Source organism: Fusarium sambucinum, chromosome I (assembly GCF_050947815.1).
Source record: "Fusarium sambucinum isolate potato_lamoka chromosome I, whole genome shotgun sequence".
Lineage (NCBI taxonomy): Eukaryota > Fungi > Ascomycota > Sordariomycetes > Hypocreales > Nectriaceae > Fusarium > Fusarium sambucinum.
In genome coordinates this window covers 3,813,686-3,840,369 of record NC_139294.1, presented here as the reverse complement: position 1 = coordinate 3,840,369, position 26,684 = coordinate 3,813,686, and the positions used below count along the sequence as shown (strand labels likewise).

General features: G+C 48.5%; 10 protein-coding genes across 10 annotated transcripts; 6 read left to right on the top strand and 4 right to left on the bottom strand.

Moving 5' to 3' along the window:
* Nucleotides 1–2,202: 2,202 nt before the first annotated feature.
* On the top strand, nucleotides 2,203–4,180 carry FSST1_003965 (triose-phosphate transporter family-domain-containing protein; the record flags this gene model as incomplete). The annotated part of the gene is made up of 3 exons (XM_083230094.1): nucleotides 2,203–2,931; nucleotides 3,000–3,318; nucleotides 3,369–4,180. The coding sequence occupies 3 exons, from the start codon at nucleotides 2,203–2,205 to the stop codon at nucleotides 4,178–4,180; spliced, it is 1,860 nt and encodes a 619-aa protein (XP_083087395.1).
* Nucleotides 4,181–5,439: 1,259 nt separating this feature from the next.
* FSST1_003964 (Six-hairpin glycosidase-like protein) lies at nucleotides 5,440–7,824 on the top strand (the record flags this gene model as incomplete). Its single annotated transcript, XM_083230093.1, has 8 exons — nucleotides 5,440–5,588; nucleotides 5,642–5,961; nucleotides 6,011–6,457; nucleotides 6,507–6,938; nucleotides 6,989–7,012; nucleotides 7,059–7,241; nucleotides 7,290–7,502; nucleotides 7,565–7,824. 8 exons carry the CDS (start codon nucleotides 5,440–5,442, stop codon nucleotides 7,822–7,824), a joined length of 2,028 nt encoding a protein of 675 aa, XP_083087394.1.
* A 116-nt stretch (nucleotides 7,825–7,940) lies between these two features.
* Nucleotides 7,941–10,481, bottom strand: FSST1_003963 (pyridoxal phosphate-dependent transferase; the record flags this gene model as incomplete). Its single annotated transcript, XM_083230092.1, has 2 exons — nucleotides 7,941–10,339; nucleotides 10,388–10,481. The coding sequence occupies 2 exons, from the start codon at nucleotides 10,479–10,481 to the stop codon at nucleotides 7,941–7,943; spliced, it is 2,493 nt and encodes an 830-aa protein (XP_083087393.1).
* A 1,595-nt stretch (nucleotides 10,482–12,076) lies between these two features.
* Nucleotides 12,077–14,815, top strand: FSST1_003962 (uncharacterized protein; the record flags this gene model as incomplete). The annotated part of the gene is made up of 3 exons (XM_083230091.1): nucleotides 12,077–12,209; nucleotides 12,299–14,259; nucleotides 14,315–14,815. The coding sequence occupies 3 exons, from the start codon at nucleotides 12,077–12,079 to the stop codon at nucleotides 14,813–14,815; spliced, it is 2,595 nt and encodes an 864-aa protein (XP_083087392.1).
* A 491-nt stretch (nucleotides 14,816–15,306) lies between these two features.
* On the top strand, nucleotides 15,307–16,509 carry FSST1_003961 (uncharacterized protein; the record flags this gene model as incomplete). Its single annotated transcript, XM_083230090.1, has 3 exons — nucleotides 15,307–15,332; nucleotides 15,397–16,435; nucleotides 16,489–16,509. The coding sequence occupies 3 exons, from the start codon at nucleotides 15,307–15,309 to the stop codon at nucleotides 16,507–16,509; spliced, it is 1,086 nt and encodes a 361-aa protein (XP_083087391.1).
* Nucleotides 16,510–17,126: 617 nt separating this feature from the next.
* FSST1_003960 (uncharacterized protein) lies at nucleotides 17,127–17,460 on the bottom strand (the record flags this gene model as incomplete). The annotated part of the gene is made up of 3 exons (XM_083230088.1): nucleotides 17,127–17,154; nucleotides 17,213–17,343; nucleotides 17,401–17,460. 3 exons carry the CDS (start codon nucleotides 17,458–17,460, stop codon nucleotides 17,127–17,129), a joined length of 219 nt encoding a protein of 72 aa, XP_083087390.1.
* A 1,649-nt stretch (nucleotides 17,461–19,109) lies between these two features.
* FSST1_003959 (phenylalanine--tRNA ligase subunit alpha) lies at nucleotides 19,110–20,708 on the bottom strand (the record flags this gene model as incomplete). The annotated part of the gene is made up of 2 exons (XM_083230087.1): nucleotides 19,110–20,249; nucleotides 20,313–20,708. The coding sequence occupies 2 exons, from the start codon at nucleotides 20,706–20,708 to the stop codon at nucleotides 19,110–19,112; spliced, it is 1,536 nt and encodes a 511-aa protein (XP_083087389.1).
* A 552-nt stretch (nucleotides 20,709–21,260) lies between these two features.
* FSST1_003958 (DSC4 family protein) lies at nucleotides 21,261–22,410 on the top strand (the record flags this gene model as incomplete). The annotated part of the gene is made up of 2 exons (XM_083230086.1): nucleotides 21,261–21,541; nucleotides 21,621–22,410. 2 exons carry the CDS (start codon nucleotides 21,261–21,263, stop codon nucleotides 22,408–22,410), a joined length of 1,071 nt encoding a protein of 356 aa, XP_083087388.1.
* A 290-nt stretch (nucleotides 22,411–22,700) lies between these two features.
* On the bottom strand, nucleotides 22,701–23,915 carry FSST1_003957 (rRNA-processing endoribonuclease; the record flags this gene model as incomplete). Its single annotated transcript, XM_083230085.1, has 1 exon — nucleotides 22,701–23,915. The coding sequence occupies one exon, from the start codon at nucleotides 23,913–23,915 to the stop codon at nucleotides 22,701–22,703; it is 1,215 nt and encodes a 404-aa protein (XP_083087387.1).
* Nucleotides 23,916–24,171: 256 nt separating this feature from the next.
* Nucleotides 24,172–26,634, top strand: FSST1_003956 (uncharacterized protein; the record flags this gene model as incomplete). Its single annotated transcript, XM_083230084.1, has 1 exon — nucleotides 24,172–26,634. One exon carries the CDS (start codon nucleotides 24,172–24,174, stop codon nucleotides 26,632–26,634), a length of 2,463 nt encoding a protein of 820 aa, XP_083087386.1.
* Between the last annotated feature and the right edge of the window lie 50 nt (nucleotides 26,635–26,684).

The window sequence follows — 26,684 nt, the reverse complement described above, 5'->3', positions numbered from 1 at the left end:
CGAATTACTTAATCGTTGCCCACCCTACACCAAGCATACGTTGCACAACCTCAGATCTTGAAAGGAATATTGATTGCGAATATAATACCAGCATAAGCGTTTTACAATGTCCCGAATTGCCTCAAGAAGGGTTCATTGTGTATTGTACTGTGCACCGTTTGATCTGCTACATCGGGAGACGATAGATTGGATAGAGCATCTAGAGAGGTGTGGAGAGTGAGATAGATCTTGGTAAGGAGAAGAAAAAAAAAACACGATTTAACAAGACACAAGCAACAAATGCATACGAGACTCTCTAGAATGCATAAATCAACTTTATAATTTCATTTCTTCTACGAGGGAGAGACTCTGGGTACCTCGAGGATTATATCCTTTGTAAAGAATTCAGTGATATTTTGCTCCACAGAAGGTTTTGAATTGTTCATTTGCTCTAATGACAAGAGCTTCGACACGAAGTTCCATTTGCAGTCCGAATGTCTCAGGTCATTGTCATTGGTGGACCGAGACGTTGGGACCAGCGTTGACGGGAATGCCCTTGTCTGTCTCGGAAGACAAGACCCTCTCTCATGGGCCTGTGCCTGTAAAATCCAGGGACAACTGCTGCAAGCGTAGGTACCTAGGTCTGGTTTCTAATTTGGAACTGTACTACTATCAACATTGGAAGGTTACCCCCGCCAAGACCTTAAATGCCGTCTCCCGGAGGCAACGTCGTTATTTACGAGTTCGAAATTGAATTTGAAAAGGGGGCTTCCTGTCAATAAGTAATTACTAGTCAAACCAGAAACTCACAGAGCATCGATACGATGTCATGGTGAACGAGTGCCTGCCCGTACATATCTAGTGCCTCGACTTTATGCAAGATCAAAGCCCCATCGGATACGAGCTGTGAGACCTCCCGTTACCCCTGGATTAGTGGGTCGGCAATTCGACTTCGGATTGTGTTTTCAATAAACATGATAATAAAGATTGAATCCTACCACGAAACAGTTCATAATAGTCTGCTATATAGACCAGCTAACCAGCACTGACTCGAGGGTTGTACAAGGCTAGGAAATGTGTCACATGGGCACTGCACACGTGCGCGAACTTGATCAGCAGCGGATCGCTGTCGATTGAAGATCGTTAGTATTGAGATAGATATGCGCCGCTTTCTTAGTCCATTGCATCTGACGAACCACTAACTAAGACAAGACATCTCTAGCTGCCGAATTATGATGCAACCCCCGCAAAGGGTTTACAGCTCTACGTAGTTGAGTCTTGGTCAGCTTGTTGCAACAAAAACTGCGCCTTGGATTAAAAATGATTTATAGTCGAATCTTGGCCAAATCTCGTCAAACTCGGTAGTGCAAGATTACTGCTTCTATCCAAGAAGGATTTCTTCCTTTACGTTACCGCTCTTCTTACCTATGGTGGGAAGCAGACTGTCATGCAAAACTGCACTGCTGACTGCACCTTGAAACAGGGTTGTCGAACCAATCAAGATCTTCTTTTGAAACCCAGATACTGTGTCGCGTGCAGCTGGATGCAGTGCGCCACGGGGCTCCTTGTTGCCGCCAAGAGGCCGAACACCGTCCCAGGTCCACTCCGTATTCTCCGCTGCTGGGTTAACAGATTCAAAGTGAAAGAAAAAGGGGACCAAGAAAATCTCTGAATTTGAGCTTGATGTAGAGTGAGCTGAGGGTTTGATAGAGTAATTCCATGGCATTAGGATTTATATCTTAGTAGGTACTAAGTGCTACAGGTAGGAGGTAAGTACTAGGGTACCTCCCGCCTTGCCAAGAAGTACCTATGGATGGATTTGAGGTTCCCGGCATGGAAGGTGCCATCCATCCAATTCAGAACTGCACCTGCACTATTAACGTCAAGAGATTCAGGTCAGTGGTTACTGTCACTAAAACACTGACACTCTAGGTGCCCGCTCAGAGTCTCCCAAATCCACAATCCGCCACAAAAGAGGCCCAAGACACGGCACTACGGTCCCCTACCATGACGGCCCCGACTTAAGCTATTACCCCAATTGGATTAGCTCCTCCGCCTTTTCTAATGCACTACTGTACGGATGGAGTCCTTGCGACCACCTAAGCCAGCCAGAGATCGACCAACCCAACCTGACTGCTCATTACCATCACCTAACTAACTAACTGATTGACTTATGAAAGCCCCATCCTATCCCCTGCTCTAGTCCGTTCTTTCGTCCCCATCATGACCGCTCTTCCTCTACGATCTCATCCTGTCTCCTCGTCATCTCCCTCCTCTTCACAACCACTCCCTTCATCTTCGACTCGCACTCCAGCTTCAGACTCCCCCGAACGTCTTCTCATCGACGACTCTCCACCAGACTCAGACCCTTTGGAAACAGCGTTAGGACCATCAAGGGCAGCTCCAACGTCGAACTCAGGCGCAAGCGGAGGAAGCCAAGCAGTAGCTGGCCCATCTCGCGAACGGGTTGCCAGATCAGTCAACGACGAGGACGAGAGCGAAAGCGACTGGGACATAGAGATGGAACCCATTGCAGGACATCGGCGACGGCGGAGTAGCCATAACATGGCCGTTCGGCCAGCCGGATCACCTAGCCGACTTCGTGATACAAGCCGCGGCCCTACACCCGGCAACTCGACAATCGAGCCCAAAATATCCGAGGAAAATCTAGATGCGAACGGCTTTGCGGTCCAAAAAGACGAATCAGGTGACGATAGCTTGACCGATGAAGATTTACAAGACGATGAAGAGACGGGATTGACCCGTAAGGATAAGCAAAGGCGGCAGAAGAAGCGCAGCAGAAATATGCAATTAGACCAAAGAGTCGCCAGGGACAGGACGGATATCTCAAAAGAGGAACGTAAAGAAGCAGACAAGGCTGTTTTTAGGAGCTTGATCGTTAACGTGGTCCTGATTCTTTTATGGTACCTCTTTTCGTTATCAATATCGATCGTAAGTTGTCCCGCAGCCTCTCTCCGTTTCTTTCTTTCTGGAGCACTGAATGCTGACATCGCTTACAGTACAACAAATGGATGTTTGATCATGACCGTCTGAATTTCGCTTTTCCTTTGTTTACAACCTCTATGCACATGGTAGTACAGTTTGTGCTTTCAGGTTTAGTTCTGTACTTCGTACCCTCTCTGAGGCCAGGACATGGTGCCAGCCAGGCCGGTTTTCACCAGTCCGATATGGGGAGGTCAAGACACGACGATGAGCCCAAGTCTTACGGCATGACCAAGATGTTTTACCTCACCCGAATTGGTCCCTGCGGTGCAGCGACTGGCCTTGACATTGGACTTGGCAACACCTCTCTCAAATTCATCAGCCTTACGTTTTACAGTATGTTGGCCTCAAAGATGCGTTCCTATACGAGTTGCTAACCTTCGCAGCTATGTGCAAATCCTCTTCGCTAGCTTTTGTTCTTGTATTCGCTTTCGCTTTTCGTCTCGAAACCCCGACATTGCGTCTCATCGCCATTATCGCTACCATGACAATGGGCGTCGTTCTTATGGTGTTTGGCGAAGTCGAATTCAAGGCCGGTGGCTTCGCTCTCGTTATATCAGCCGCCTTTTTCTCCGGTTTCCGGTGGGCACTGACCCAGATCCTACTTCTTCGCAACCCTGCGACCTCAAACCCTTTCTCCAGCATCTTCTTTCTTACTCCTGTAATGTTCCTAGTTCTTATCTGCCTCGCTGTGCCAGTAGAGGGGATCGGAAACTTGGTTGAGGGATACAAGGTTCTGGGTAACGAATGGGGCTATTTCATGGCGCCTCTTTTCCTACTTTTCCCCGGATGCATTGCCTTTTGCATGACTGCCTCCGAATTCGCCCTGTTGCAGCGAACTTCCGTCGTTACCCTCTCTATTGCCGGTATTTTCAAGGAAGTTGTCACTATCAGTGCGGCTGCTCTTGTATTTGGTGACCGCCTGACGCCCATCAACTTTGTTGGTCTCCTCACGACCATGGCCGCCATTGCCACTTATAACTACATCAAAATTGCCAAGATGCGTGAGGAGGCACAAGAAAATGTCCATGACCGACATGCCGACGAAGACGAACCTGGCTCTCCCGGAAGCCAGACTAGCGGAATCATCGACCGTGATGGTGATACCGACGCGGAAAACACTGGCCTTTTGCGTGACAGCATCGATCGCCTCGATATTGACGAGCCGGCTGCGGCGACGGCCAGCGAGCGTCGCTAGGATCGAATACTTGTTTCAGCGTTACCATTTCCTTTTGAATATCATCGCCTATATATAACGACTCTATAGGCTGGTTTCTTTGTCATACTGGGTGAGAGTCGACACAATGGCTCCATATCTTTTGTCTTAATGTAACATAACAATGGTTATAACAGGCGGCGCAGGGGAAATATTGTTACTTCCGTACATGGCGGATATAGAAGAGTAGAGAATGGGTATTTATCCTACAAGCTTTTTCATCATTCAACATACAAGTCTTTGAAATGTACTCAGTGTCGTCAACTGTAAGGGTAATTTCTCCTGATCTCACTACACATGTTCTTATTTCGAGATGAAATGTAGGGATCTGGATTTCGCGTTATTGAATCTACCTACTCAACAGGGTCAGTCCCTGCTTTGAGACCAATAAAATGATTGGCTTGCGATTGAGAACTTGGTGACATTCTGTTCTTGTGTAGGTAGGCAGATCAATTAACTGACTACATACACTCCGCACTCTCAACTGAATGAGGATCGTATCTGAACTTACTCCTTGCTTTGAAAGACATTGGTAAAGCATACGTAATCCAAGGTCATGGTTCATAATCTAATGTATACATTGTGTCTTGCCTTGGCTGAGTTTGTTGATTAGCGCAGCTTCTGGCCTTTCTGCCATGCTTACCTTTCACGGCCATCACGAGAAAGGAATGATCTGGTCAGCTTCGACGATGATTTAAAGCCTCCCGAGAACATCTCTTCTCTTTCGGGAATGGCTGATCAGGTAATAGCGTAGTCATCCACACCATGTCTCAAGCTGAGAGAGTAAGTACGTAGTATACATCGTGAAAGCTTATAAGTAACCCCGCGCATCTCACCCTCACCTTCACTGCAATGCGATCCTTTAAGTCAACATCAGTTACTCACTAAAGATTTAGAGAAGGATCCATAAGTATCCAGTTTTATGCTTTGCCGGGGTGTCCGGGGTAGTCTAGACACATCCATCTACCACTTCCACGGTCCATTACATCATTCCGAAGCTTCCAAGCTCAGCTGTCTGTCAACCCCAAGCTCCCCGAGTTAGAGCTTCTGATATCCTTCTTTCCAATACACCTACGATATCCTCGGGCTATCAGAAAAAATTGACCACTGGAAGTAGAAGAGACGAAATTACTAGGTCAGCTTATGGTCCTTAGACTACTTTTATTCCCCAAGTCTCAGGAGGCTAACATTTCTGCTACCCACTAGGATACACAATCAAATTTAGAAAAAGAAAAAGAAAAATGGAAGGGAGACGTTCTTCAACACTCCCTGGAGGTTCTCGTCGGGGACAGCTTGGGGGCTATCTACCTATCGAGGACTATGGAATGATTGGCAATATGCACACTTGTGCACTTGTGGGAATCGATGGAAGTATTGACTATATGTGTTGGTAAGTATTGTTAAAAATCCGTGTCTTTTGGAACATACGTTGACGAGTCACAGGCCTGACTTTGACTCTTCTTCTGTCTTTTGCCGCTTGCTCGACAAGAACAAGGGAGGCCATTTCTTCATCTCGCCTCCTCCAGACGTCAACTGCACCACCAAGCAGCAGTATTTACCTTCATCGTGTATTCTTCAAACAAGATCAATTCACGAGGATGGTGTTGTTGATGTGGTCGACTTTTTCCCTCGTCCCAAGAGTACTCAGGTCACCACTAAAGGTGTCAAGCTTAACGCATACCGAGAGGTCACTAAAGTTCAGGATGAACTTAAGAAATGGCTCGTTCGTCGTGTAGAATGCATCCGTGGTTCAATGAGTCTCGGTAAGACTTCTCCTTTATGTTAGATTAAAGAAGGAGACTGACCTATCAGATATTGAACTCTTTCCCTCATTCAACTATGGCAGAGATAAGCATGAGACAACTCTTTACCAAGCACACCACTCGATAATGGACACCACAAGCAAAGTCGCCACTTTTAGTAGCAAAGAAGTCCAACTTCAACTCGACGTCGCGGTTGAAAAGGGAGAGAATGAAACAAGCTGCCCCTCCATAACCTTTAGAAAAGAAAAGCGTGAGGGCATTCACGGAGAGGGCCTGGTAGCTCAAATTTGTATTGAAGAAGGCCAGGCCATTTCCTTTGTTCTGCGGAATGATCTTCAGCAGCACGTCACTGAGCATATCACGACTGAAGTCCTGGATGCTCAGCAGCATGCAACTCAGAGCTTTTGGTACAACTTCATTGGACAGTCCAAGTACAAGGGACGTTGGAGGGAGGTTGTCTCCCGGAGCTTAATGATTCTCAAGATGATGACCTACGGTAAGATGGCAATGCTTCCAAAATCAGATTGAAAACTGACTCTTGATAGAACCCACTGGTGCTATTATCGCTGCCCCTACCTTCTCTATCCCTGAAGCCATCGGCGGCGTGCGAAACTGGGACTATCGCTACTGCTGGATCCGAGACTCCAGTTTCACCATATACATCCTACTGCGCCTTGGATTCAAGGCGGAAGCAGATGCTTACATGGAGTTCATCATGGAGCGATTTGTGCACTCACGCGGCCCAGATGGTGGATTACCTATTATGTTTACCATCCGTGGCGAAACCGATATTCCAGAATCGACGTTGGATCACCTCGAAGGATATCGTGGAAGTAGTCCTGTTCGTATCGGTAATGGTGCGGCCTTTCATCAGCAATTTGACATTTATGGCGAGCTCATGGATGCGATTTACTTGTACAATAAGTACGGGAAGCCGGTTCCCTGGGATGTATGGAAGGCTGTCCGTGAAATTCTTGGTACGATCCTATACACTATCACCATGAGTAACATGCTAACAGCTATCAAGACTATGTCTTAACAATCCTCGACGGTAGGTGATACGCATGTTATTACAAGGCTTTGGCTGACCATTACAGATCCTGACATGTCTATCTGGGAGGTTCGCAATAATAAGCAGCACTTCACCTACTCCCAGATTATGCTTTGGGTTGCATTAGACCGAGGCCTTCGTCTTGCAGAAAAGAGATGCTTCCCTTGTCCTAATCGCAACAAATGGATGGAGGCAAGAGACAGCGTCTATGAGCGCATCATGGAGAACGGTAAAGTGTCCATCAATCCTCGTTGACTCAACACTGACAGTTATGCAGGCTACAACGAAGAGATGAAGTGCTTCGTGCAGAGTTTTGAGAACAGAACAATGCTCGATTCCTCTATCTTGATCGCTCCTCTTGTCTTCTTCATCTCGCCCTGCGACCCACGCTTCCTTAACACTCTCGATCGTATCCTCTTACCCCCTGAGAAAGGAGGTCTGACAAGCACCGGTTTAGTATACCGCTACGACACTGAGGTTTCCAACGACGGTAAGAAGTTATGCCCCATATTGTACCAAATTTCAACAACTGATGACGAAACCTTGCTGCAGGAGTAGGCGGGGAAGAAGGCGCATTCAGTATGTGCACATTCTGGCTAGTTGAGGCCATGACCAGAGCGGCTGTGTACGAACCAAAGTATCTGGTCCGGGCTGTCAACTTGTTTGAGAATATGCTTGGTTTCTCCAACCACCTATGCATGTTCTCTGAGGAGATCGCAAGAAGTGGTGAGCAGCTTGGTAACACACCCCAGGCTTTTAGTCATCTTGCCTTGATCAGTGCGGCTTTCAACCTTGACCGTGTTGCAAGGTGAGACTTTTGACAGTATCGACAGATGATTACAGGAAGTAAGGCTTGTATTTAAATGGTATAATATATTATTTCGCTAAGTTTAACATATTCGACTCATTTCTGGCGACCTATCGAAGTTCACCTACGGTGGTGCACTGATACGGGATCTCCAACCTGGATCGTAGGATATTGTGATTCCTTGCTTGTTAGATCCCCATGTGCAGAAGTGTCATGGCGCATATGTACGCCAAAGTAAACTTTGCCATCAAACCGTCTCGTCTTAGCAAGCGTCACAAATGGCTCTTCTTTCTTTTCACCAGTATCTTGGTCTATACAAACCATTTGACACCTGCGGCACGCACCCATAAGCTTGAAGCTCTGAAGGCCAATATGAACATAATCCCAACTATCTTCGGAAAAGGCCGGCAGGGCTTTAAAACCATGAGCTTGTCCAAGAACGACATTTGCTCTGAAAGATTTATCTTCTGCAGGGTTCCCACCATGACTGGTGATCTCCTGATTCAGAGCATCCACACTCGAGCTGTGGATCATCAAGATAGGGCTCTCGTTTGAGAGGAGTATCTTTGATGCCTTCTGCTGCTCAGTATCCGAGTCAGGGGGCGAAGGCACGTCTGGGAAAGAGCCTGGTATAGTATGGAGCCTACTCGGTTGCTGATATCTTTGTATCTGGGCTTTCGAAAGGCGACTTTTCAAGCCTGATCCACCTGGAGGGAAACGTGCTAGGACACAAGGCACCCCTAGCACAGCGGAGAAAAAGGAGTTGATTTTTTCAGACGTGTATATCTGTGTTGTTATCTTCTCGCCACATACCCTCGAGGATCCTTTGTTCAAGTTTAAATCAATGACAGAAGGGTCCGCAGATAGTGGTATGGATATTTTCTGTTGCTGATCATTATTCCCCTTGCCATGATATGTGACAACCAGTTCGCCTTTATCGAAATCCAATATCGGTCGCAGGAGAGCCATTTTTGGACATCGTTTCTGGCTCAAGGCATGCCCTGAGCCGTGATGTACCAAACACCATTCACGGTCCCAAGCCAAACCTTCGGGACGAACTTCCCAAGGCACCCCACAAGGGATAGAATAGCCAGAGCAACTCTTAATAGGGTAAATAGTCATGCTATTAACCTTTAGCGTGGACGATTGCAGTGTGGCAGTTGAATCTGGGAGGGTTAAGTGCGGTGGGACGGTCGATAATGTGCTTTCCCGATAGAATTCATCAATGAATGCAACAAAGTTGTCAACATCTGCTTCAGTGCTCATAGCCCCTAAACTTGCTCGAATGATACCCGTTGGCTTGCCAGACATAATATCATTGTCTGTTCCGCAACGAAAGCCTGCCGAGAAATTGTTCTTCATTTCCCAAGGTTGTAGGTCAAGTGCTGAGGCAATGCCTCCTGGACTACAGAGTCCACCAGTTCGGATATGAATATTTTTCAGATTCGCAAGCTTTTCATACTCAGCCAGACTAATCCAAGCACCGTGGCTATTCCTTAGATTAAAAGAAATAATTGGACCATTTCCAAGACCTTCTTCGTCGCCAGACGTTGCTGTATACATCACGCAAACAGGCGTGCCATTGGCATGGCGCATGTTGCTTAACCCTTGAAGCATTCGTTGACCGAGGTATGAAGTATGTGAACTGACTTGATCCATTGACCCGAAAAGCTTTTGATGTACTTTCATGGCGATGTCAAGTGCCACTATATTGTGAAATGGTAGCGTCCCATCCTCTAGTCGCTCGTGGAGAGAATATGATTTCGGAGCATGCCACTTTTCCTTTCCAGAAACAACCATGTCGACAGTGCCACCTCCAAAGTATTTTCGGTTATTAAACACCCATTCTGAAGAGCGCTTTACTAGCAAAGCACCTAGATCGGGGAATCCAAATACCTTGTACAAACTTAGAACAGTGAAGTCGGGTGAGATTTGGGAGTTGCTCAAATCAAGATGAGATGTGGCAACAAACGAAGATGCGTCCAGAAGTGTAAGTATTCGGTGCCCAGTGTTCTGTGGTGTTGTTTGTATGTGTTTTGTCCAGCTTAGAGGATATCTCTTTCCGTCCATGTGAGATTGGGCAGGGTAGGCAAAAAGGGTTGTTGGTGATGAGTTCTTCATGTCTTGGAACGGGGATTGTCCTCGCAACCATAAACCAACAGCGTTGTTGTCGATAGATATACTAGCAACAGCTTCTTCCCGAACTCCGACCAGGCTGGTATGACAGGCCTGGTGATAGGCATATTGAAAGCCTTGTGCTTGAGTTCTCATAGCATCCACAACCAACTTTACACCAGCAGTAGCATTGGCGACAAACACCACATCGTACTCAGCTGGGTCTGCACCGAAGAAAGTCAACAAATTCATTCGAGCATCTTCAACGCGTGATGTCGATTGCTGTGAGGACTGTGAAGCGGAATGGGGGTTGCCGTAAAGAACAGTGGTCATCTCACGGGCGAAAGAGTCCATCAAGGACTTTGAACACAATGTTGAGCCAGCATGATCAAGATATATAGAATCTGTGACGAGTTAGTACATTGTCAATTATTATTGTAAGAATATACAACCTTTAATCATTGGAAACTCGGTTTCTCTTAAACCTTCTACCGCCGCATTGTATTGGTGTCGGCTCGGATTGCCACTGTGAATAGATGTTGCCATCTGATGAAGGTATTTGAAAGCAGGAACCCTGCTGAGAGATGACAAGTTGATGAGTTTGTTTCTGACTGCCTTGAAGACAGATATTACGAATCTTGGGGATGTTGAGAGTTTGTTATATGTGGCCGAACTCTTATCACAAGGCAGTGAGGAGGTCTGATGCCGCTATCATGAGTGATAGTGGGGTGAAGAGTGGATGAGGAAACCAAGCCGAGGAGGGAAGTTGATTAATGGCTTCCCTGAATCTGGACCTACTTTGTGTGAATAAAGAGAATAATATGAGATAAACGACAGATAGTCTAATGCATGTTATAATCAACAGGAACCAAGTCTTATCGTCAGCTGGACTGTTGTTTGCCGTCTGATAGTGAACGAACCACTGAGCATAGCGGAATATCCCCCAGATTCTGTTGTTAGTTACACGCGGAGATCGCCACTTTCCTGTTTCAAGCCAACACGTACAGGTTCGCTGTTTGCCGACAGGCCTTTTCTGGACGCTAATTGGTCAATATGAGTGTAGGCAGGAATGGCGGACAGCGGTTTGGCGAGATGTAACCTCAACCTGAAGAACAGCAGGCAGTGTGATAACGGCACGTAACAAGATATAAAATGTTTCAATAATTTCGTCTTAAGTGCTCTAATAACATCAGTTAAGTTTGTGATGTCCCCTATAGTACATTTAGGCCAAGTCAAAATCGTTTGTGTTTGCCAATAACTGTAAAAAGTCAATGGCAAATAAGCAATAGCAGCCTGACGACGACGTTAAAATTTGCAACGTATTTCCACAAGAGAATAAAAAGATAGATCCAGTTTAGTCATTAAAACCTCTCTAAGTATGTGTACCTGACAGATATCGCGCTTACACCTAGTATCCAAGAGTCCAAGAGCAGAGCTTCAAAACACCCCTGTTGTTTCCATGGAGTGGCCCACTAATTCGCGCGACAGGCCCAGGAACAGGTGGCCGGGCACAGCTGAACTTCCGAGTGGTCCCCAGTCGAACCAACCAACTTAGTCTCTTCAACCTCACTCTATCACATCGCATCGCATTACATTCTATTGTACTGTCTTGCCATCTGTCAGTGAAGTGAGGGCGCTCATCTCTCTCTCTACTTTTCTCAAGCTCATTGTCTTCCTCTCTAGAAGATCGCGCTTGTTCAATTAGTTTGTCTCCCTATACTCTTTCTCATCTCCTGCTCTACTCTCTTTTCCCCTGATCCCTCTTGCATCTCTTGCAACTCCTCGATCCAGCCGCTTTCGCATCCTCGCGTTCTCTCGTCCTCCCTCCTTGACGCGGCATCTCTATCCTACCCCCTTCCAATAATTTCCTCTTATTTTCTCTTCTTCGCTCAGGGCGCGTTGCTCTCGGCTCATCTTCTTAATGGCGCCTCTTTGGCAACCCTCCTCTTTTTCTTGTCTACACGATCATTCATTTACACCTTGACTTAAGATAACTTGTCTAACGTCGAAATGTTGCAACTAAATAGATCCCACCTTTTCGAATCGTCAATTTCTCTCTGCAAGTAGCAAAGACTTACGCCGAAACCCTCTTAGCCAACCTTCTTTCATGCCGCGTCGCGTCGCTGGCAACGATACCAAGAATGGACTCGTACACATCTTTTCGGGACGCCTCGGCTCGTTCTCCGACTGATCGCAGCTGGAATCGTGACGACTCACGCAATCGCGATGAACGCCCCGATCGTGGCGATTCCTTCTATCGTGGAAGATCCCCAGGTTCGTTTTTATCATATCCAAGCTTTGCTTCGCGCCATCAAGGCGTGCAAGCCCTATCGTCGATCTGAACATGGCTAACATGCTGCAAGGTCATGACCGTCGAGACCGCCGCCGATCCCGCTCCCCTGCTACTGTTGACCGCTACGAGCCGCGACCCCGTCGAGGAGATGACCGGGATCGTGATGACAGGCGCCGCATACAATCCCCACCTGCCAACATTGATCGATACGTTCCTGGCCAAGATTCCAGCACTGGAAGCCCAAGCGTGAACCCTCTTCACGACCCGGCTAAGCTTCCTTACCAGGTCGGCTTCTCCTACTTTGGAGAATGGTGGAGAATAAACGAGAAGATGAAGGAGGAGAAGGAGCGAGCGCGCACTGGTCGACGTCGCGAGCCAGAAAGGACTCGTGGCCCAGAAGATCGTGAAAAGGAAAAGACCAAAATCCAGGCTGCTTACGATGCGTATAAGGAGGAACTGCAGGCCAAGATGGCTCGCTCATTTGTGTCCGAACACAAGAAGGAGCAGTGGTTCAAAGAGCGATACGTCCCTGAGATTCGAGATGATTTCAGAGCAAAATTGAACGAATCCCGACGTGGTGCCTACAGCCAGTGGGAGCAAGATCTTGAGTCAGGTACCTTTGACGACTTCTCTTTGGAAGGTCTTCCCAAGAGTGAGAGTAATGGTAGCGGCGGCGTTGTTGAAAAGGAAGAGGGAGAGGCGACAGCCACAAATGAGATCTTGGGCGTTGGTGACCTTGTCCCGGCCAACGGCGCTGACATTCGTGACGAGAACCAGTTCCAGCCAACCCTTTTGATCAAGACTATTGCACCCCATGTTAGCCGTCAGAACCTCGAAGCCTTTTGTAAAGAGCATCTTGGTGAGGAGGAGGGTGGCTTTAAGTGGCTGTCCCTGTCTGATCCCAACCCTAGCAAGCGATACCATCGCATTGGATGGGTTATGCTTCATCCTTCGTCAGAAATGGCCCTGCCTGGGGACCGTATTGATCCCAAAGATGAGGATGGTGATGAGTCGCTGAAATCTCCCCTGCCAGTTTCTACTGCCGACAAAGCCTTGGAGGCCATTAATGGAAAGACTGTTAAAGATGAGGTTCGAGGTGATTTCGTCTGTCATGTTGGAGTACACAACCCACCTGTTCACCCCAGGAAAAAGGCACTTTGGGATCTCTTCTCTGCCCCTGAGCGTATTGATAAGGATCTACTACTTGTGCAGCGAATCGTTAACAAGTTTGAGGAAGAATTCGGTTCCGATTTCCAGGCTACCTTGAAGATTGAGGAAAAGGTTGAAGATCTGAGAAATGCAGGCCATCTTCAGCCGGCTATTCTCCCAGCACCCGTTAAGAAGGTCAAGAAGACCAGGGAGGTTGGAATGGACGAAGCTATGGACGAGGAGGAAGATGGTGTTATTGATGTCGAAGAGGAGGAAGAGGAGGGCGCCGTTGAAGACGAAGAAATCGATGACGAAGACCTTCTAGTTAAGAAGAAGCAACTCGACCTTTTGATCGAGTACTTGCGTCGTGTTTTCAACTTCTGCTTCTTCTGTGTTTTCGAGAGTGACTCGGTTCACGAGCTTACCCGAAAATGCCCTGGTGGGCACTTGCGTCGCCCTCGAAGCACCCTTTCGTCCACAGCAAAGGCCGTTGCGAGGGCCAGTGCGAATGGAGACCCTTTCCCTGGCAAGAAGCGAAACGAAGATGATGCCGAGGTCGAGCTCACCGAGAGCGAAAAGAAGTTCCGAAACACCTCTAACAAGACTGAGCAACAGCTCCTTCGGGCGTTCAACTGGGTCAAGACCTTTGAAGATAAGCTAACACAAATCTTGGACCCCCATTCCGTCGATATTCGAAAGCTTGGTGGTCGTCCTGCTGACGAGGCCGTTGAAGAGGAGCTTTTGAAGCACGTGAAGCAAGAGGACGAGCACAAGTGGCGATGCAAGGCTCCTGATTGCTCTAAGCTGTTCAAAGAAGAGCACTTCTGGCGTAAGCACGTTGAGAAGCGTCATAACGATTGGGTTGATACCCTCAAACAAGAGGTACATAATGTTTTGGTTATTATTTCTATTTGTACTTCGCTAACCAATCGTCTAGTTCGAACTCATCAATGCCTATGTAATGGATCCGTCGCATATCGCCCCATCCAGGACTGATGCGAACTCGAATGGCCACTTCCCGACTTCCAACGGCCAATCCAGCAGCGGAACACCACGCGGTTTCAATCTTCAGAACTTTTCCATGAACGGAATGATGGGTATGCCCGGCTTCCCAGTGCCTCCTGGTAACTTCAACCCCATGTTCGCCAACATGCCACCTGGAGGATGGTCCCCGGCGGGCGATGATCGCTCTGGTGGAGGCCCTATTCGCCGAGGAGGCATGGGCGGTGGCCGAGGCCAGTATCGATCTGGGCCTTATGACCGTCGGGGCGGCCCCCGTTTCGATGGCCCTCGCAACCGAAACGGAGGCTCGCGCTGGGGTGATGGTGCTGGAGCAGCCGCTGGAGGTCCTCGTGAGGCCGTTCAGGGCCGAAGCCTCAAGAGCTACGAAGATCTTGACCAAGCCTCGGGTGGTGGTAGCGGCGAGCTCAATTATTAAATGAACAGGATATTTCCTTGTCAAGAGCAATGCAATTTGGACGCTCTGGAGTTTATTGATTTTTCTAAATAATCAGAATCGCTAGGTATGGGCTATAGGGAGGGACGGACATAACTAGTACCTAGATTCTTTGTATCATATGCCTACAATTATTGCTTCTTCAAGCAGTCGCTGGATGGACCAGCAACTTATAACTAGAATCTTTACACAGAATCCATGTGTTCCGTCATACTACAAGTGTAACGAATGAACCTGATTATAAGCCAACATTTGTCCGTCCCTCGGTGAGGCTCGGTCAAGATAAGCTAGCGGATGGGCTAGGGGGCAATTATAGTTCACTGTGACCAGTAGGATGCAGCGATAAGATATTTTCGCGACCGCACATCCCCACCGCCCACCTTTTTTTTCTGTACCTCTACTCTAGGCTTGTTCAACTCTCCCATCTTGAAGTGTTTGGCGATTGTGTCTTTTAATAGTTCCAAGTCGCAAACATGGGACTTCTCGCAGAAAACAAGACGTAAGAGACTACGCACTCACACGGTGCCTTGAGTGTCTTCATGGCCATGCGCTAACTCTCCCAGCCGACGAAAGATCAACAAGGATCCCAACAACACGAAATGGACTAAAGATACGAATACCTTCGGACAGAAGATCCTGCGCGCACAGGGCTGGCAACCAGGCCAGTTCCTAGGAGCCCAGGATGCGCCGCACTCGGAGCTACACACTGCTGCCAATGCTTCTTACATTCGTGTGGTTCTCAAGGATGATATGAAGGGATTGGGTTTCAGCAAGTCCAAGGAGGACGAGGTTACTGGTCTCGACGTATTCCAAGACCTGCTCAGCCGACTCAACGGAAAGGCAGAAGAAGCTATCGAAGAAGATCAGCAAAACCGACTTGCTGTCAAGACACACCATTTCGTAGAACAACGATATGGTGCCATGCGATTCGTATACGGTGGTCTTCTGGTTGGCGATGAAATGAAGGAAGTAGAAGATAAGGCGACCGAGAAGAAGGAGGCAGAGACAAGCTCCGAAGGAGACGTGGCTATGGAGTCCGCACCCACACCAAAGGAGTCCAAGAAGGAGAAGAAGTCCAAGAAGAGGAAGGCAAGCTCCGACGACGAAGAGGAAGAGTCCCCCAGCCGTGATACCGACTCCAAGAGCAAGAAGAGGCGCAAGGAAGAGCGCAAGCGAAAGGAGACCGACAGCGACGATGCCAAGGCCAAGAAGAAGGAGAAGAAGGAGAAGAAGGAAAAGAAGGACAAGTCCCGCAAGAAATCCTCCGCAGAAGCCTCAGACGATGAAGATGCCACCCCCTCAGAAGAACGATCCAAGAAGCGCAAGTCCAAGTCCAAGGATAAGAGCCGGTCACCAGATGGATCAGACGAGGAGAAGGTAAAAGACAAGAAGTCCAAGAAGGAAAAGAAGGACAAGAAGAAGCGTAAGAAGGATGAGGAATCAACGAGCGCGGCGGATTCTACACCGGCGGCTTCAGTCCCTGGAACGGGAGCAACGACACCTTCTGGCACATCCACACCTCGTGGTAGCAGAAACTTTGTGCGATCACGATTCATTGCGCAAAAGAGACAGGCTGTGTTGGATACCAAGGCACTGAACCAGGTTTGTCTGCCCTGATTTCTACCATTTTTGAACACTCCGCTAACATTGGATAGATTTTTATGGTCAAGGCTTAAATTGAGGGATTATCACAGACTGATTGTTGCAACATGTTAAAAGATGCATAGAAGCACTTAGATGGATGACAATTTATAGATCGTGTCGGATATGGATGTATTCGACAGTGATACAAAAGGCGTCGGGTTGCATGGTAATGTTAGAAGAATTGATCATATTTAAAGCAGTTGCTTAGGTTACAACATCCCATACAGAGATGACCCTCAGAATTCGTGGCGGCTCGCTGACAATCTAAAAAGAGATGCAAGCTTAACAGTAATCTCCCAATAGTGCAACAGAAGTTAAGCATCACAATATTAGAAGACATGGCCAGAAGCACAAGAAACGAAATTAGTAGGACAGTGTATGCTAATTACATGACCCTGTTCCTGATAATCACCTTTCGCGAACGTCACAAAATTTCATGATTTAGGAATGGTGAAGATTGCTTCGTCGTATGATTTATTCTGGTACGTAACTAACTCCAGTTTGACATTTGGGCTCGCTTCCGCGCATCAACTCCATGGCCAAATTACCAAATTGCAATAAAAGGGCCTTAACATGCCCCGCAATACGCCGTGATGATACTAATTATACAATAGGACAATGCCTTTCATTTCTTCGTCGTTTATGTCGATTACTTTTGAGCGTTTCTTCCGAAGTTGCTGCAGTGCAATCGTCAGTATGGTTACATGGGACGATGATGTGACAATTGTAACGTACTTGTGGAAGAACTGGCCAAAGAAGCCACTCTTGGGCGCCTGGTCGGACATACTCGCTCGGCGGGCAGCGCTGTCCTGAGAGCCACGCTTCTGCTCAGAGAGGCCCGCGAATGCGGGCATGAAGCCTGAGCTCTGTGATTGAAACATCGTTAGTGAAAGTAAGTGGAAGTGGGTATGTGGAAGACGTACTCGGCGACGACCGCTGACGTTGCCAGTAGCGGCACCAGTCTGGGGAGCACCGGAATCCATTGTGATTGTTGTTTGAGAAGTAAAGGTGTGTTTAAGTATTCGTTATGATCGTGGATATCCTTTGATGTAGGATGGACTCGTTGTAGGCAGTGTTGAATTATCTAGTGTGATTTAGAGATGAGAATGAATGGAATGAGAGGAGGGGGACAAGGTGAGTTTATATCTACAGGAAGGAGGAGAGAGCCGAACAGACCAGCTCTTGTCGATCCCTAGACCTTGCTCTAGCTCTTGCAGTAAAAGGGTAAGGGTAAGTGCAACTTTCTACGCATGCCTGGGCCTGATCTCGCGTGCCACGGGAAGGGAAGTCAAGCCAGCCAGCCATCATCATACAGTACAGCAGCGGAGTGACCAATAAGACATTACTCAGTAAGCTTTAAGACCAAACGTGCTGGCCATCCTTTTTCGAGCTCTAGCTAGACAGGCCATGACAAAGGTGGCGTACCCCCCGTTCGCCTCAGACGAGTGTCTACTGTCACTGTCATCCCTTTTGGCTGATGCGCGATGCTTGTCAGGACGTTTCGATCGCCAGACACTGGAACGGTTTCTTTGCAAATCTAGCGGTAGCGGATAAAGCGAAGGATGTCCAGTGAGCATCATGACTTCTGAATCGGCACCAAGACGCTGATCTCTGCGGAGAAGGGGTCAAGTCAAGGCCCAGGCAAAGGTGACAGAGGTCACACCACCTTACAACTTGGCAGGGGAATTACAAACACCAGTAACTTTACGCGGGGAAGGACGCCACGGGCGTTTACTTTGCTGTCCTTAAACTGCATCCGACAGATACAAATAGCTAACATGCATGCAGCGTTGCATTGTACAAAAGCCAAGAGGATCAATTGCCTTTACCGCAAAGTTCTTGCCTGATAAATCTGTCAAACAGTACATCTGACGGGTACGTACCCATAATCGCAATAATGATGAGGAATACACACGTCAAAGCCGTTCTTGGATCTTAATGACGAGGTCTGAAGTGGATGCAATGCGATGGGCTGAGATGCGATATCGACGACACGCGAGGCGGGGCTCAAGGGACGTGGGGCCGATCAACTCTGGAGGTGGAGCTACAAACATCCAAAGCAAAAGGAAGGTGCCGAAAGCGGGGAAGCCAAGAGCCTCGAGAGCTCCATTCAAATGTCGAGTCCCAAATCATCCATCTCCATACAATTGAATCAACAAGAACCAAGCACTCCGTCCACCAACAAAACAACTGCCGAATTAAACCGTCATGATGCAAACTATCAAATCGTGTGCGTAATTCAACGCAAAATTGCTTCCCTTCTAGTGGGGCGCCGTCTCTGAAACAAAACTTCACTGACGACATGACTCCATCTTAGACCTCGATTCCCGTCTCTAGTCAGGGTCCCTCCTCATCAGTCATCATCTCATCCGGGGACCCTTATTCTCAGATCCCAGATCCAGACCAGATCTAGTCTTGGACTCAGATCGAGGCTCATTCATGCTTGAAACTAGGTAACCCGTTATTTTTTGTTAATCTTGTTTCGTCTAGTCATGATAGATACTGCACTGCCGATTGCACCAGGTCCCCCTCCCTAACTTAGATGCCGTCCTCTAATCAACCCAAAATGCGTCATTCGTATCTCTTTTTTTTTTACTTATCTTGCACATACATCAATGACTCAGAGGTCTTCTTACTCCTTCTCTAATCTCACCGCGGGGTTTCTCTCGATGAAGTTGAGATCGACCTTGTGGCCCAACAACTCTCGGATGTTGGAAATCTTGTACTTGATCATGGTTGGTCGCTCCAGTGAAAGACCCCAACCAAATACTCGCATGTCCTTGGGTAGACCCATGGGCTCCAACATCTCAGGTCGGAACATGCCACTGTTTCCAATCTCAACCAGCTTGCCCAGGCCCTCGTGGTAGCTGAAGATTTCCATACTGGGCTCGGTGTAAGGGTTGTAGGCGGGCTTGAACTTGAGGTTGGTGATACCCATCTTGGCGAAGAAAGCCTCCATGAACTCCATCAGTCCACCCAGCGTAAGGTCGTAGTCAGCGATAACACCCTCGACCTGGTGGAACTCAGCCAAATGGGTAGCGTCCACTGTCTCGTTGCGGAAAACCCGATCAATAGAGAAGTATCGGGCAGGGGGTGGGCGGCCGTCAGGTCCCTTCTGCGCCGCTAGCTTGTAAAGCATGGCTGTTGAAATCGCGGTAGTGTGGGTTCGGAGCACCAATCTCTTGGTCTCCTCCGCTGACCAGGGGTACCTGTAACCAATTGATCCAAACTTGCCGTCTTGGTGGACCTGCTTGATGTTCTCCCAGTACTCCTCCGTATTCTGTCCCTCCTCAGACCGCGGCGCATCACCGACAGCAGGGTCAGAGATGTAGAAAGTATCCTGGAGATCACGGGCAGGGTGCTGTTGAGGCACGAACAGGGCATCGAAGTTCCAGAAACCAGTCTCGACGAACTTGTTGGTGGGCATCTCCTCGAAACCCATCTCGAAGAAGATGGATCGGAACTCGTGTCGCACCTTATTGAGAGGGTGCAGAGCACCAGCGTTTTGGTCGGCACCGAGGGCCTTGAAGTTGTAGGGCTTGAAGTTGGCCGTCTTCCACGATCCAGACGCAATCATATCGGCTGTTAGGTCGGTTTCCTCCTTGGTGATCTCCAGCGCAAATTTGGGTCCCTTTTCCATCTTGAAGCTGATGACCTTTTGCATCTTGATCAATTTTCGCTTTCGCAGGTCGGTTAGGATCTTGGGCTCGTGGGTTCGGGTCTCCTTGATCTTTTGGAGCTGGGTTCGGGTGACATCTTCGATCGACTCAGCCTGTGATATCCCGTTAGTTCAACCATTGTCCATATACAAGATATAAAGGTCTGAATTACGCACAGTAGCGACAAGCTTTCCATCACTGCTCTTCTTAATCCACTTCTCCTTGAATGCTTTTCCCTGTCCAACCTTGGTCACAGTCTTGTCACCAATAGCCTTCTCCAAATCCTGGATCGACAACCCCTCCACAGCATTTCGCAGGGCTTCAAAAACACGCGCCTCGTGACTGCCGTGCTCAGCAATCTGCTCCGCTTCGGGTTCAAGGATAGCCTCCTCTCGGTCAATTGTCTCATAGGTGATCATAGATCGGGAGGCCAAACGGTCGAGAGAAGCCTTGATGTCCTGGAAGGCAATTGTAGGAAAGGCCTCTGATGAGAGGAGGGGACTCTTTTCCGATAGGGCTTGGAGAATCTGAGAGGTTAGATCCCCAGAGGGGGCAGAGCTTGAGGTCGTCATGATTGTAGACTTGTAGAGATGCGAACCAAGTCGTGGGTTCTGTTCTGTTGTCCTGTCCTTTGGTTCTTCGTCTGACTCACGGCGGGCAGAAATTATTTGGGCCGTTGCAGTGCTGCATCGCCCACCAAAGCCCAGCCCGCACGCCGATGGCGGGGTACTGGTACGTACCGTTTCTGAGGCTGAACTTGTCCCGCCATGGTCGGACCTTTCTTTATCCGGACTGGATTGCGGCTGCCGGTATGTACCTGCCTGTCACACATGTAATCCCTGCAATCTTATCATGGGAGCTCACGTCGCCTCATACATGCTTCAACAGTCACTTCCATTTACTCAAGTCTTGTTAGTCCAAGCTTCAAATTCACATAGCGCCAATCGAATCCATCTTGTTACAAACCATACATACAAAATCATTCGTTCAGGCTGGCTTTTATTACTCAGTAGCCGTTTGCGAAAAAGCCCATGGTCCGCACGTGTTTCTCCTGAGCTGTCACCCTGCTCATGCAGAACTAGCTCTACAGATGCAGTTGCAGATGCAGATGACGATACCCGAGAATGAGCGACGATGCCTCGCCGAGCTCTACGGCGCCGAACGATGCTTCTCCGGCCGAGCCCGCCAACGCCTCGTCTGGCAGCCGCGTCACATGGGATCTGCCACACGAGCAGTCAGGTCCGACTTGGGCTCGCGCTCAGTCGCAGTCTCAGCGTCGCAAAAAGAAAAAGAATAGAAAGAAACGCAATCCCGGTTTAGCGAGGAAGTTGGAGTTTGTCACACATTTGCTCAAGAGTCTTGATACCCTGGTTTTTGCGGAGTTAAGTGCGTTATACTATATGGAGTACGTCCGATTGTCCGATTGTCCTGTTGACCATAACCGTATACTTCGTGGGCTGTGCTTACAAGTGGTGTCTCTCTAGATGCTCAATGTTTCGATTCATTCTCAGGTCTGTTGGCCAGTACTTGTATCTCACGCCAAAGGACGAATCCTTCCCTTTCCTAATGCCTGCGAGTCCCATACATGTCTGTCTGGTTCTCATCCCCAATATCATCTGCATACTTCTACATATTTTGGTCCCGTTACCAGTCGGGCCAGACTTCCACCGAGGCTACATGCATGGCGGCTTGGTCATTGACTTTATCGGTCAAAAGCCTCCAACCTCTCGTTTTTACTATGTTTTGGCAGATGTGGTGATACTTGCCGTTCAATGTTTGATGTTGACGGTGCACACTGAGCGAGAGAGACTTCGAGTGATCCTAAAGACCTTCAGACCCATGGTGCCAGACGTGGCCCAAGAAACGACTCCCACGATAGAAGACTTGGACGCTGAAGAACGTGGGGTATCTAGGGATATGGCCGGCACGTTGCCAGTCGATGAGGAGGAAGGCATTGAATTGCAACCCCTGAATCCTGTCAGCACAACTGAAGAAGGCAACTCGACCTCGGGAGAGTCAGAGCCATCTGCTCGAGAGCAGTCTGTCGATGAACCTACGAGATCGAATCTGTCCGACGTGTTGAGTTCTGGAAATGCCGTCATCGGCGAGTATCATGTTCTTCACTCGCTTCATAATGCGGCGTTGAACATAGAAAGAACAGCTGCATATTCTCTACGCACAATTGGCTACGGGGCAACCATGGCTTCTATTGAAGCAAGAAGGCGAGCCACCCTCAATGTACCAGCGCGAGCGACCCAAAACGATAGACAGTAATAGCATAAAGGTTTGAATTATGGTTTTCATTAGGGTCCAGCGATATTTTACGATAGGTTAATAGAGTCACAAATGATAATTTATACAACAGGGCCCTCGGGGTATCAGAAAAATTGACCGCTGGAAGCATAAGAGACGAAAATAGTAAGACACTTTATGTTTCTTAGGGTATAGTTCTTAGACTATTTATTCTTATACCCTAAGACCTAGGAGGCCATTTTTTCTGCTACCCAGTAGGGCAATGGTGTTTGGTTTGCGAAACTTGAACAGAAATGTATTACTCTTGACTTTTACGCTATCTTTCTTCCAACATTGCCAACGCCAGTACCCTTAACCGAAACAATAATGTCATTCGTATCGTCTCCAACATCCCTCAAACCCCAACTGCTCGCACCAAATGTCTTCAGGTCTCTCGCGAGAATAACCATCTCCTCGTTTCCAAGCACCTCCCGACCAATCCTAAGACGTCCCACATCCTCTGATCCCATAGCCATAAGGACGAGCATCGTCTTTGCGGAAACCTGGGTAGCACAGCCACCTTGCGAGATGTTTTCGAGCAGTTGGTAGGCGCACTGCTTGCCAATGTCCTCAGGGACAACACCACCCTGAGCCGGCACAACGACATCTGCTGAGTAGAGAACACCAACAGCGCTTGATTCGGCCACCAAACTCAGACCAAATCCAATTCCGAGACGCCTCTTGCTTCCTGCCTTGTCACCTGTGGGCACCAGGGGTGCCTGATCGTACTGCGCAGCGATATGGATGTCAGGTACCAAGGAGTTCAAGACCTCACGAGCTGAGTGAATCATGCGGGCATTGTTAGAAGCAGACACTCCAGTGCAGTATGCGACACCGCGAATGCGCTTTATTCGACCGGGGCTTCGGTTGAGATGCAGAGTCTTTGGTAGTCGCACTTGGCTCGCGAATCGCAGCTCGACGCAGCCACCGCCGCCCTTTCCACCAGGTCCAGCGCAAGATCGCTGAAGAACCCTGAGTTCTATACGCGCGGGAGGGATTCCGTACAGGGCGAAAAGAGGAAGAATAGCCGTTCGGAATGAATCGACCGAGATGTCGCCAGTCTCAGTAGATGATGTGATGACACCGGGTCCTGTAAATCTAACGTTCATGTGCGCTTTAGAGAAGGGTGCCAGTAAGCACAAAGGCATAAGGAAGTAGGTGATTCCGCGAGTGTTGTTGACAGATATGTTGTGGTTGATGACATCGCCATCAGAGGCGCCAAAACCAGCGATAGTTCCGGTAATCAGGCCAGGGTGATATGTAATGGTTGTACCAGTGTACGAGATCTGCATTGAGCTGCCATTGGTAACAGCCTCGAGGAGGCGCAAGAAAGAAATCTCATGGGGAGCGAGACCAGGATTCGTAGGTGACGAGCTTCGGATCTTGGCGATATGAATCGGTCGACCGGTGAGCGTCGACAGAACCAAACGCTGCGTAAAGGACCGATGTCCTGAGAATCGGAGGAATTCTGGCGTAGAATTCGACATTTTGCTGCTGTTTGGCTGGGTATCTTTGGAGTCGCAATATTTCCAGCCCGCCGCCAAAGTCCAGACAAAAATTAATTTTCTGCCGCCGGAAAAGTTGCTGCTGCACTTAAAAAGAAGGCGGTGAGGCTGGTCTCTCCAAATTCTTTTGTAAGTGGCAGATTTACAGGCACATCTTATCGATAACCACTAAAAAAGGTTCGACATTCAGTCCCAAGCTTCAACTTCACATTGGCGCCTTATGAATTGAAAATTGAGAATGGCGGGCCGACCGCTTTTACGAGAGCTACGATCCAGCAATGATACAATATGTCGATCCTGTCGTCTGGCGATCCGACAACGACCTACACAACGAATAGCGGCAGCATATAGTACCAAATCCACAGCGAAACAGTACATCGATGATGATGCAACACGGAAACCTACCAAATTCGAACTCAAACAGTACATTGACCGAATAAAATCCCTTCGAAGCCCAAGCAAGGATGATAAAGAGTCGTTCAGCGTGCGATTCTTTGAACAAAACGACAACAAAAGGACAGAGCTTTTTGACGAAGAAGCTTTTGACGACTCACTCAATGAAGTGGATACATCAGGCTTGAAGGAAGCTCTGTTGGAAATCAAGGACGATATCGGTGGAAAAGACGAAAAGGCCGCTTTCCAAGATGTGGTCGATCAACTGGGCAACGAATGGCATAGAATGAAGTCGGCAGATGACCTAGAAAGAATTATTGCAAAGTTGGATGCATATACCGCTGCGATCGATAAAGAAATCGACAAAACTGGTGCAGATTTACCAAAGGAGCTGTTGGAGAAATTGGATACAGAACTTCCAGGACTGCCCGGCCTTGGATCTCTTGGATCTCGAGTAACGTTCCCTCAAATTCCAGAGAAGCCGTGGACGAACAACCAACGGAGGAAGATCGCTCGTCTTAACACTGTTCTATCTCAAGTCGCCAGAAATTATCGCAGGGGTATCAAACTTAATACCAAGACAGTACAAGGCGTGTACAAACACTATCACTCAGCTAGACTCTCTCTTGCCCACGGCTGGAGTCATGTTCCTCTCGAAGTTTGGGATTTGCTATGGAAGATATTTTCAGTAGATGAATCCGTCAACATCCATCGTCTTTCACATATCGCACTCCTTGCTCGCGACATGAGCGAGGCCAGAGTTACTCTGAATCCCACTCAGCAGCTTTTAACAATCGAGGCTGTGTTTGTTGATGGGTGGGAGTCGAAGGCCGTTGAGAACTGGAAGCGATGCATGAGCACGTTGGGGGACCAAAACGCCGAGACATTTCAGGAGTTCTGGGAGCTTGGTGTGAGAATGTACTGTCGCACGGGAGATCTAGACCAGGCGCAGCGAGCCACTGGCAAGCTGATCCAAAAACAATCTGATCCTCGAATCCTGATGCCTCTCATCCGGACGTGGTCTGAGCTTGGTACAGAAGACGGCAAGGAGAAAGCTTGGGCAGCATACCGTCAACTGCGCCAGCTTCTGGGTGAACGCATGGAGCTCGCCGATTACGATCAAGTCATATCCTATTTCCTGACTACGCACCAGACCGAGAACGGCCTATACGCTTTCGTTGACATGATGAGCGATGGCAAGATCGACTTGAAGCAGCAAAAACGCCTGCCTTCGGTCGTGGGAAACAAGTTCTTCTTTGGAAAGTGGCTGAAGAGATTGATTGGTGCGGGCGACCTGAACGGAGCCCACAGCGTCGTAGAGTTTATGGGCCAGAAGTGCATCGAGCCAGCTCCTGTTCAACTGAACGGTCTTATTGCAGCATGGCAGCGTGCGGGAGGTGTCGAGGACCTCGAGAAAGCGGACAAGATGGCTTGGGGCATGATTGACACTCGAATTGAATTCGTCAAGGCCAGGAAAGAAGCCATGGATTCACAGGATGAGCCCCCACGCAAAGACAATCCTCAAACTCTACCGCGAGCGACGCTGGAGACCTTCTCACTATTGGCAGAGAACTACCGTCTACGAGATTTGCACGATCGCATCCTCATACTCTGGGATGCCTTCCGCGAAGCGGAGATGAAGGCCGACTCATTCGTCATCAACCAACTTCTCGAATCATACATTCAAGCAGGACAATTTCAACAAGCCTTGGGATTATACCAAACGCTCGTGGTGGAGAAGGGCGTCGAGCCTGATCCTTTCACGTTTAGCGCACTGTGGAAGACTCTTTCTGTCAACCGACTGCACACCGCAGCTGGCCCTGTCGCTGGCCAGGTCGAGCAAACCCGAGCTATGTTTGCCGAGACAATCAAGTTTCAGCACATCTTTCTGCCTGACGGTATGGACGGTCAGCTCGCTCGCAAGATCCTACACACATTCCGTCGTATCAAGGATAACGTCGGTCTTGTTGTGGCGTTGACGACCCTTCGAGAGGGGTTTCGCTTTCTTCCTCCCGAGACGCTTGTCCTTGAGATGGTTCTTGAAACAACGAAATTAGCATGGGATTCTCCCACCCATCGACGCCGTCTCACGAACGTCAAGCGCGATCTCGATCGAAATCTCGCCGCTTCGGCCGGTGTTAATGGCTCAAGTCTCGAAAACGAGCGTCGTGCTGAAGCTCTGTTCGAATACCTGCAGAGACAGTACTGGCCTACTGAGGGTGACGAAGCTTACAAGTCAAATTTATTCAAAGAGGCGGCGGCGCAGATGGGAGTGTACGATTTGTTGAAAAAGAGTGTAAAACAGTGAAATAGGGGAGCATTATGACGGCGCTTGGGGTTTCACGAACCATCTCCTGA